An 11,901-nucleotide genomic window follows, 5' to 3' on the forward strand; every position below is an offset into this window, starting at 1 on the left:
TTGACGGTAGAATGAAAAGATGAATAAAACATTAAAACATGAAGTTTGAAGAAACGAAAGAAAAAATATTTATTTTTAGTAGAAAAAAGACCGATCCTGATTTCTTTTTAAAAGAGTTTGATCAAAAGAACTAGTAAACAAATATATATGAAGACTCAAAATGAGAAGTATAGGATAGAAAACTGGAAATGAATAATAATTGATGAAATATAATGGATTTTATGTTTATAAATATGGTTAACAATCCCTTGAAAAAAGTACAAATATAAATATAAAGATGCAGAATGAGAAAATAGGATAGAAAACTGGAAATAAATAATAAATGATGAAATATATTGGATTTTCTGTTTCCAAATATGGTTAACCATCCCTTGAAAGAAGTACAAATATAAATATAAAGATGCAGAATGAGAAGTATAGGATAGAAAACTGGAAATGAATAATAAATGATGAAGGATAGAGGATGATATTGAACTTGTGTTTGATGTTGAATAGAAAGATCTTGTAAAGCTGGATCTACAGCTCAACCAACTTATTCGTTTACCTGGGCTCAGTCTTCAAGGATTAGTCAGTCTAGGTAATATATTAATTAAAGGGAATGTTTACGTAAATTTAAATTGTCGTTTTATTTAAAGAACATTTACTTTTTACTCTGCAACTCCTAAATCTATGGAAGAATCTTTCTCGAAAAAAATAAGAACTCAGTAGACTCTTATTTTTTAAGCAAAATTTTTCATTTATCAATATGTCCAAAGTAACTGAGTTTTTGTCACAAACTCTACTTTTCTAATCTCTATATCTTTGCTACCCAATGTCGTATACTTATGATATGTCAAACTATGAATTCTGTTAGACCAAATAATCAAAGTTTGAAATATCAAAGGTTTACATCATCAGATTGTAAAGATATAGAGTTAGACAATTTGAGTTTGTGACAAAAACTCAGTTACTTTGTAAATCTATAAAGTACATAATCTTAATTAAATCGTTTCTTACATTTGAATCCCCTTTTGTACAATCCTATTCTTACTTCATTTAAACTTTTGGATATTTTCTCATCAATACTTTTAATATTTTTCTTCTATAGAATATCTGAACCTGAAAGAGAATAAACTGGGTCGGTTGGATGAGTTTAGTTCAGATCTTAGAAATATCAAGATTCTTGATTTATCAGGGAACCAGATAACCTCTATAGAATCCAGGTATCCCTCCTTACTATCTCCCCCAACTCCCCGTCCTTTTTACGTTTTTGGACTTCTCTAAAGTTCTACAAAATTCTGAGAAATGTTTTAGCTTTACACATTGTGTACTTTTAACATTTAACTTCCTTATTAAATGTCAAATTTAAACTCCGAAAGTTTATATAGGCAAAAATAAAACTTACACAAAACAAAAAAACGACAATTTTTTCTTTCGTTTTGGCCTTAATTTTTAGGATAATTTTGCATAGTTTGATAAAAAAAAACTTTCACAGAATACGATTTAGAAATGTTGAAAACTTTAGAGATTTTTGTGTTGCCTCTTTAGGTCCAAAAATCTTAAATATTAAAAAAACAGACTGCCCATTTCTCTAAAAAAAAAAATTGATAGTGAGATACAACTTTTACAATGTTATTTATTAGTTTTTAGAGTCCATTACGTTACATATCAAGTAATTTAAAGGCACGGAAAAAAGTTTCTTTTTTAAATCCTGAAAATAAGATCTTGGAAAAAGTTGTAATTTTTATCCACTGTAAAATTTTATCTGCATGTTCAAAAACGTGTTCAGAGAATATTCTTGGAGTTCACTTTTCGAATCCCAGAGTTAATTTCAAGATAAAAACAGTTTCACGATTTATCTATAATTCTAGAGTTTTCCAGTCCTTGGGTAATCTACTGAAGCTAGACCTGGCTAGGAATAGAATTGCTCAGATTGATCAACTAGTCTTCCAGAATACAGTCCACTTAAAAAGTAAGTTTTTAAGTCGTTTACTGAGGGACAGATCAATTATGTAAGGTAGTTGAACTGAGTATGCAGTGTTGTGGACAAAGGAATTGAGTTTTTGTCACAAACTCTGATGTTCTTATGCCTATATCTTTGCAGAAAAATGGCGGAGACCTTAGATATTTTTAACTATGTATCATTTTAGATCAAATAATGATAGTTTGAAACATCAAAGGTTTACACCGTCAGGTTGAAAAGATATAGTGATTGTAAAATCATAATTTGTGGCAATAACTCAGTTCCTTTTTTAGGATTCATTTGAGACCTATAAAACTTTTTAAAGATTTTTACTTCCTGAGTTTAAGCGCAAAGTCGACGTTTAAAATTGTACTTTTGGGTGTAACGTTTTCAGAATTGTTTTTTTATCATTATATATTTTATTTTAAGATAGTTTTGTAAAGGTTGTTAATCGTTGATGGAACATGTCATATGATAGTTATATAAAGGTTGTTAATCGTTGATGGAACATGTCATATGATATTTAAGAATCATACATACCACTCTATTTATGGAGGGTCTTTTATGATTATTCACTCCCTTTATGGATATACATCTAATTACATATCCAGTTGGTTAGATATATAAATATATGAGTAGTTGGTTAAATATATATATATATATAAAAATATATATAACTAGGTTTGCTAAAGGACTGCAGTACCTCTAATGTGTAAATATTCTTAAGGAAAAACTATACCTTACTACTCACAATTCTTTGCAGATATCCCCCCCCCCCCACTCTCCCTATCCAATCCTATCATTCTAAGCCAACCCTCTGTTCTTTTATCAATTTAGACACTAGACAGCCTATCTCACTGCACAGACTGCACACTCTACTTTCTTCAACTTGCATTTGAATCCAAGTCAAATGTTAACAAATTTAAACAGTGGTACCCATAAAACTGTGGAATAGGACGACGATGTTTAATAGATCTTTTTTGGTAATTGATGTTGTTATAAAGAAATAGGTTTACCAGGGCTTAGAGGACTGTTTATAAACATATAAAGCAGTAAGGAGCAAGGAAAGTTATTTCAGAGGTGTACGCATTTTTGTACTGCAGTGTACTGTCTTTGGGCGGAAAAGTAAACACAAGACGGATGTCACAGCCTAATATGGGATTCATTTTCACATAAATAATCTATGAAATATTCTGGTCATAGGAAACTATTATGTGAATTTTCAAAATTATCAAAAGTAAATTGCTTTTAAACTCCTCGGATACTTAACGAACACTGATGCATCTATTCTCGGTTACAAGGTCCGCCCAGAAAGAACTGGTTTCCAGATGTACGCAGAGTTTACGCAACTGCAATTAACTTTCCTTGCATTAGTACCTTAGTAAGGGGTAACAATTTGAACGATGTTTATATGACTCCAATCGTTGTATGATCCTACGGTACAAGGATTTACCGGTCTAGTGTAATGCATTCACTCATACCGACCAGTCTAGACAAAAAATCAACCAATGCAACAAATGAAGGCTGGCACAATTTGTGTTTTTGCAAAAAAAAATTGTGATTAGAAAATGTCTTTCAATCTGCGCCCCGTGGAGAAGGAGATTTAATGCTTTTGTGAAATCTTCTTAAAAATTATGTTTTCGTGTTTTTTTTATTCATATTTGTTTAGGTTTAGATATGCGTTCCAATCTTTTGGATAAAGTTCCTGTTGATGCCTTTTCCGTTCTAGAACATTCCTTGGAATCTCTTCATTTCGAAGGTAAGCTTTACTTAATTCCGTTCTTTACTGAAACTAAAATAAACTATGATTTACTAATCCCTATATCTACACAACCTGATCTCCTAATCCCTATATCTACACAACCTGATCTCCTAATCCCTATATCTACACAACCTGATTTACTAATCCCTATATCTACACAACCTGATCTCCTAATCCCTATATCTACACAACCTGATTTATATATATATATATACATATTTCTAAATACTTGGGACATAAAATGTCGTCATCCAACTATGAGTTTGGTCCACTTTAGTATTTATTCACTTTGTATCTACACAACCTGATCTCCTAATCCCTATATCTACACAACCTGATTTACTAATCCCTTTATCTACACAAACTGATTTACTAATCCCTTTATCTACACAACCTGATCTCCTAATCCCTTTATATAAACAACCTGAGATGGAATTTAAAGAATTTGAGCCGGGGTTTAAATCTGCCAAAACCCGGTTTAAATTAAGCGTCGGCTTAAATCTTGAAACATTTAATCCAATTTTAAGTGGAACCAACCATATCTAAGCCGCGGCTTAAATTTAAACCGCCGCTCAAATTCTTTAAATTCGACCTTTGATCTTGTAAAACTTTGATATTTCAAACTTGCACTGTGTGAAACATTAAAGGATTATGACATCAGCTTGCAAAGATATATGGACTACAAAATTTAAGTTCGCGTAACTAATTAGTTCATTTGTTTTTCCTGACATGCTCTTAAATTCTTCAAAACACTGTGATCTATAGATGTCTGAGTACGAGAGTCTGTCTGTTTGTTTGTATCCAATAAACGTCAAAACGGCTAAACTGATCAGGCCAATTTTTTGTGTGACCTCACGTGACCCCAGGGAAGTTTTATGGATTAATGAACTTTTAAGATTTTGCCTCTAACCAAATTAAATTTTTAAAAATTTTAAAATTCCACGAAATTTTTTTATATAAAATCCGCGAGATTTTATTAGTTTTTGTTTTGCAATGTTTACAAAGAGAAAATGTTTACAAAAAGTGGGCGCTAAGCCCCATGTAAGCCTAGTTATATAAATATGTTAAGAGAGAGACAACTCAAAAAATGTTGTTTTGAAAAATCTAGTTATTATAGTAAAAATGTTTGCAAAAAAAGTCCAAGAAATAATATACATTTTTAAAAAGGCCTTGGTTATATCATTTCAAATATGCAAAATTCTTTGCAAATTTTTAATAACCTGATGTGTAATTAAGAAAAACTAGAAATGTGCAAATTTTTTTTGTCTGGTTGTATGCAAATAATTTGCAACATTTCTTTGCAAAACTTGTGTGATCCATTTCCTTATGTCATAGGCAGTTAGTACAAAAGCCCGGTTTTAGACCTAAAGCCTATGGGTATTTAGGAAACTAGCCTTAGAGGGCGCTTCGCGTCCATCTTCTAATTTAATTGTGAACATGTTCTCTTTGTGTACATGAAGATCGAATTTTGATGGAGACAAATATTTGAAATTTTGATCATTCATAAACCTTCCCTGGGGTCCCTAGATGTCCGACAAAAAATTTGGGCCCGATCAGTTCAGTTGTTTTGACGTTTATTGGATACAAACAAACAGACAGACACCCAGACAAGCCAAATTTCTATATAGAAGTCAGATCTGTGTTAAATAAGAATATAAAAGGGAATGTAAAGGAAAATACATATATTCTAGAATATAGTTTTGATCTCTGTTAAATAAGAATATAAAAGTGAAAGTTAAAGAAAATACATATATTCTAGAATATAGTTTTGANAGAGATTAAGAGGAAAAAAATTTTACTGTTTAGATAAGATATTATTAATTCAGATATCGACAAAAATCCCTATCACTGCTGGGAAGAAATTTTAAGGGTAGCATTGTAAATCGTTGATGGAACAATTATGGATGGATTAAGTATTTTCGTTAAATTTAAATAAAAAATTTCTGATTTAAAATCAGACAGAAGAAGGTCAAATTTCAGCAACACTACTGGTACGACTTTGTGACCTCAATCTACTAGTTATGATTTTACGAACAATACAAGCTAATTTATCCAGATATATATATAACAGATTTAAAGCAGTTTTCTTCTTCTCTTTACAGAGAGGAGCTATGATTGAAAACATAAAAAGCATTAAATACCAGCGTGCAATTTACTTTAGTTTAACGTGCACGGGCAGCCGTAGAACATTTGAATTTCCGAGCCGTGTCGACCTTTGTCCCAGTTTGTACTGTATCGCCCGGACATGGGTAAATAAAGCAGACACTCAATAGAACTAGCCGGTGCATCACGGTTGACGCGGTTAGACTTTAGGTTGAATTTACTTTTACTGAAGGGTCAGAGGTGCTTGCGTATAGAAAGTTTTTAACAAACCATTTTTTTAAAGGATGAACGACGCCAACCCCTAGTTTAGCTTTAGTCATTCAATCTAAACTGCTTTTTAATTGGATTTTTAACAAAATGATTCATTGCGTGGGAACCTAATGCAAAAGTTTTACCATTATTGTAAAATAATTGTATACCAAAGTGTGTAAACTATATAATTTTTCATAATACTGTTTTCCTTTCATGAATCTTTTTTTAATATACAAAGTACACACTCGATAAATTTAACAATACATCAATGATGATCAGAAAGATATATAAATATAGATTTTACGGTGGTAGGCGATTATAGCAATATAATGAAGACGACTTTTTCAAAGTTTTAATTGAAAAAGTATTTAAAAAAGTAGTTAATCTCAAAAATGCATTTAATTAGGAGATTACTGGACTAATTTACTTTTAGCTAAAATGTATATAGTTACATTTCATATAGTTACATTTCATATAGTTACATTTCATATGGTTACATTTCATATAGTTACATTTCATATAGTTACATTTCATATAGTTACATTTCATATAGTTACATTTCATATAGTTACATTTCATATAGTTACATATCATATCATGCAAGTACACTTCATGTAATTACACTACTTAATATTACAATTCATTTAGTTAAACTTCATATATAGTTACATTTCACTATGTTACACTTCACATAATTACACTTCATATAAGTACACTTCATGTAATTACACTTCTTAATATTACAATTCATTTAGCTGAACTTCACATATAGTTACATTTCACTATGTTACACTTCATATAATTACACTTCATATAAGTACACTTCATGTAATTACACTTCTTAATATTACAATTCATTTATCTGAACTTCATAATAGTTACATTTCACTATGTTACACTTCATATTATTACGCTTCATATAATTACACTTCATATAAGTACACTTCATGTAATTACACTTCTTAAAATTTCAATACATTTAGTTAAACTTCATATATAGTTAAATTTCATAAAATTAAACTTTATCTATTTACACTTTAGAAAGTTACATCTCATACAATTGCACTTCATTTAGTAGAACTTCATAATGTTACATTTCATATATATATACATTTTATAAAGTTACATTTCATGTTGTTACATTTTATATAATTACTCTTCATATAATTACACTTCATTAAACTAAAGCTTAATATAATTACAATTCATATTGTTAAATATCATTTAATTAAGCTTTATGTAATTACACTTCAAATAAAGTTACATTAAAGTTATATTTCCATAAAGCGTAATTACCTTTTCATATATCAAATTATTTCTACAATTACGTTTTATAGGAAATGTAATCACAACAAAGACAAATATTTAAAATGTACGATTTGTGTAAATATATATAAATAATTTATCAATATATATAATATAATATATAATATATAAAATAGTTAAATCTTGAATCTGAAATACTAAAGGAAAGTTTTGAGATGGAATTCAATAGTTTTGAATAGTTTAATGAAGATATTATTGTTATCCAACCTCAACTCAAGATCAATATCAACATAGAACCGGTTTCCCATTATACTAGAGATTCTCAATTAACCTCAAAGGGACTGTTCACGCCATTTTTAATTTTTCTCGGGTCAATAAAAAAAATGAGTTACCTGTCCGATTCACTTAGTGTTGAAGTTGTCAAATCTTCAAAAGGCTCAGTGTATATGAAACTTTTTTTTTTATCATCATTTATTCACAAAAACTTGTATTCACATATTCAGCCTCTAGAACGTTCTATATATAACATCACAAGTTGATAATTAAACTATAAACAATCAAAATAAAAAAGATTAAGACAGTAAATACTAAATAGCAATTTGTTGTTTAAATATGTCAATAGACTCAATAGTTATTTGTTTAATAATCATAATTAAGATAATTTATCAACTCTTAGACCTAGTGGTTGAGATTATACGGGTAACTTTGTTGCGAGTTTTGCCAGGACTAAAAAACGTATAGCTACTCAAATAAACCTTTACTTGAAAAGAAATACTATATGTACAACATAACAAAACATAATTTTTCCTGTACCATGGATACATTTTATTGTACTTGGGAAGAATTTTTATCCCTGACAAGGCAGGTTAATATTTCTGAAAATCCTGTCTAGTCTAAGCCAAGGATGCAATACAGGTTGCTTCAGAAATATTAAGATCTCCTCTGCATATGCACAGTCCAAACACTATGGTACCGTGAAAAAAAGCGAAATTTTTTTTATTATTTAAAATCTCTTTTTTAAGTGCTTAGATTTGTGCAGCAATGACAATCGGGCATTAGCCTCATGAAATGGAGGTTCACTTAAATTTTCCCTAACTGGGGTATTTACCCCAGTATTCTAGGGGGGGGTATTTACCCCCAGGATTCTTGGGGGGGGGTATTTACCCCCAGGATTCTAGGGGGGGTAAATAACCCTAATAACCCCCCTTATGGCCGCCACTGGTTTTTTTCAATCGTTCGAAAAAAATTATGATTTATTTTCCATCTATTTCGGTTGTTTTCTCAATGCACAATTGTTCAGTAAAATCGTTTGTTTAGTTAAATTGTTTGTTCAATAAAATCGTTTGTTCAATAAATCGTTCTTTTAATAAAGAACTATTGTTTTTTTTTCAAACAAATTTCAAAAAATTTGATCTTTCAATAAAAAATTATCGTTTTTTTATGTACTCGTTAAAAAATGTTTTTTCGTTTTTGAACTATCCATTTTGTTTGTCCATCATTCGTTTTTTTATGAGTGACACCCTTTTCTCACGAAAAATGTAGTTCGTTCAAAAAAAACGATGCCCATCTTTAGTACTCTATCCTCCTTACCTCTTCTCAACATTCTGGTATAGATTACACTAATCCTAAACACTGAAATCTAATACCAATTTGATAAGATGGTTAACCTTAACCCCTTACCCACACTCTTACGAAGTATTATAGACAGATTTCAAATCTGAATTAGAAAATTTTGAACAATATTGTGCAAATAAACAGCATGATATCCATAAGATAAACTTTTGAAAAATATAGCTCTAATCTACAGCTTGATATCCATAAGATAAACTTTTGAAAAATATAGCGCTAATCTCCAGTTTGATATCTACAAGATAAACTTTTGAAAAATATAGCGCTAATCTACAGCTTGATATCCACAAGATAAACTTTTGAATAATATAGCGCTAATCTACAACTTGATATTCACAAGATAAACTTTTGAAAAATATAGCTCTACAGCTTGATAGCCACAAGATAAACTTTTGAAAAATATATCTCTAATCTACAACTTGATATCTACAAGATAAACTTTTGAATAATATAGCGCTAATCTACAACTTGATATTCACAAGATAAACTTTTGAAAAATATAGCTCTACAGCTTGATAGCCACAAGATAAACTTTTGAGAAATATATCTCTAATCTACAGCTTGATAGCCACAAGATAAATTTTTGAATAATATAGCTCTAATCTACAGCTTGATAGCCACAAGATAAACTTTTGAATAATATATCTCTAATCTACAGCTTGATATCCACAAGATTAAAATGAGTGAAGTATCGCATAGTATCTGTTTTTTATACTGTAAATACATTTTTTCTTTGCACTTTATGGACTCATTCATTTCTATTCAAGGCTTCAACTTTTATTAACCTTTAATTGTAATAATATATCTCTAAACGACATTTTGATATTTGCAAGATAAACTTTTAATTTAATAAAGCTTCTTTAAATAGTGAAATAGTATTTTCATGATCTCTCGATCTTGGCCGAGCGCTGATTATTTGCGGCTTCTGATTGCATGGTCGGATATTCAGCCATATTCATAGGAATGTGTTTAATCCATTGCGTGAAAACCTGGATTTGAAGGGATGGTCATTTATAACGTTGAGATTCGTACTTTTAATAAAGTGTTGAAAGAAAGCCAATCATGTATAGTACAAGGATATGATCTGACCGGAACGAAAATAGTAAATCTTTCATAATCCCTGACATTCTGAGATGGCAGTGAAATTACATCGACAGCTGCATTAGTGTTTGCTTACTTTTTATCATTTGTTTGTTTAGATAATCCCCTAGTGTGCTCCTGCCGTACATATCGACATAAACTCTGGTTCAGACAAAACCGGAAATGGATGGACTTGAACAAGAGGAGCAGCAAGGTGACACCCTTCATAAAATAGGGTTTAAAGGGAGTGTTCGGCGTTTTGGGTAATACGTAAGATCCTGTCATTGTTCTGCAGCCTATATTTAAAGGGACTGTACACCCCGGACTAACCAGAGTAAGATGCATTCTGTTGCCTCTCTATTTCAAATCAAACGTGTATTGGTCTATAATTCAACAATCTTTAAATTGAAGAAGTTTTCTATTTTATATTTTTCATTCCAATCGCAAATGACCACAAAAAAAGTACTAAAAATAAGCGAAATATTTATGTTTAATAGGTCAAATTGTGATCGAAAGTCCAAGTTTTTGGGAAAAAGAACAGAACCGTTAAACCCACGTGTGTAGGTACTCGGTAGATGTTTTTTCAAGAGACCCTTTGATTCACAATGGTTTCCTTGAAACCTTTGTCTGACCATTGATCAAGGACTATAGAGATGTTTTCATTTTTCTAGCTAAAAACTTAAGTTTAGATTGAACCATATAGTGCACGAAACCTGAAGACGAGCTGGTATATATTTATTTATCCAGGTTGGACCATAGTGCATGAAACCTGAAAACGAGCTGGTATATATCTAATTATCAAGGTTGCACCACAGTGCATGAAACCTGTAAATAAGCTGGTATATATCTAATGATCTAGGTTGGACCACAGTGCATGAAACCTGAGAACGAGCGGGTATATATTTGATTATCTAGGTTGGACCACAGTGCATGAAACCTGTAAATAAGCTGGTAAATATCTAATGATCTAGGTTGCACCACAGTGCATGAAACCTGAGAACGAGCGGGTATATATCTAATGATTTAGGTTATTAGAATGTATTTCACGCATCTCTGCCCCTTTAGTCTATGTTTTACTGCCCCGAAGAGAATTAAAGTTGTATTACAAAGTTCTAACACTTCAGACAATTCATAAACTTTTTCATTTATTTTTTATCAATTATGATAACAAAAACTTTGATATAGTGTCATAGAAAGTTTTCAGCAGTTTTGAGTTTTTAGATTTATTTCTGTAATCAAATATTTCTGTAATCAAATGCATTGTATCAGTCCAAATCTGTAAAATTAAATGGTTTATATTTTTATAATTGTCTTCGTGCAGGGGCGGGGCGTAACCTCCCCCTGAGATTTTCAGAAGAGCTTCTCAATAGCACTTAAGGGAAAGAAACTGTAGTGCAAATCCGGAAAAATATCTATCTTAATAAACTATAATGTGTGATAAGTTAAAAATCTAGTTTTTTAGTCTTTAGTCATTAATTTGACTCTTTTTGAGTCTTTTAAGTCAAAAAAAAATGCTCGCGTGCGGTGCGTCTCTTTGGTCCTAAATCGGGATTTTTTGTTTCAAATAAATCTTCTCCCCCATCCCCATGTTGAATATGAGCGTCTGAAAGCCTAATATAAAAAGTAATGTAGATAGTGCACCCTGGATTTACAATAATCCAGGTTCAAGATAAGATAGAAAACTATTTTACTATCAACAATTTTAAAACACATAATCACACTTTTTCTAAATAAAAAAACGTAGGCGACGAAAAATCTACATTTCTGTTTTTTATTTTTTCGTTGTCAGATTTTGCAGAATTTCTATTTAGCGGAACAATTTCACATTTATAAATATCAAAACTGCACCATTTTGATAACTTCTTGT

General features: G+C 30.6%; 1 protein-coding gene across 1 annotated transcript in view; it reads left to right on the forward strand.

Moving 5' to 3' along the window:
* LOC111704851 (protein artichoke) overlaps positions 1-11,053 on the forward strand; it is a gene marked incomplete at its 5' end in the record, with an annotated part of 54,397 nt that extends 43,344 nt beyond the window's left edge. Inside the window, 7 exons of the mRNA XM_023477212.1 lie at positions 496-577; positions 1,088-1,202; positions 1,851-1,951; positions 3,612-3,701; positions 10,154-10,248; positions 10,894-10,929; positions 11,006-11,053. Coding sequence (XP_023332980.1) covers positions 496-577; positions 1,088-1,202; positions 1,851-1,951; positions 3,612-3,701; positions 10,154-10,248; positions 10,894-10,929; positions 11,006-11,053 — 567 coding nt within the window. The remainder of the gene's footprint in view (positions 1-495; positions 578-1,087; positions 1,203-1,850; positions 1,952-3,611; positions 3,702-10,153; positions 10,249-10,893; positions 10,930-11,005) is intronic.
* Between the last annotated feature and the right edge of the window lie 848 nt (positions 11,054-11,901).

This window comes from Eurytemora carolleeae, unplaced genomic scaffold (genome assembly GCF_000591075.1).
Source record: "Eurytemora carolleeae unplaced genomic scaffold, Eaff_2.0 scaffold634, whole genome shotgun sequence".
Classification (NCBI taxonomy): domain Eukaryota; kingdom Metazoa; phylum Arthropoda; class Copepoda; order Calanoida; family Temoridae; genus Eurytemora; species Eurytemora carolleeae.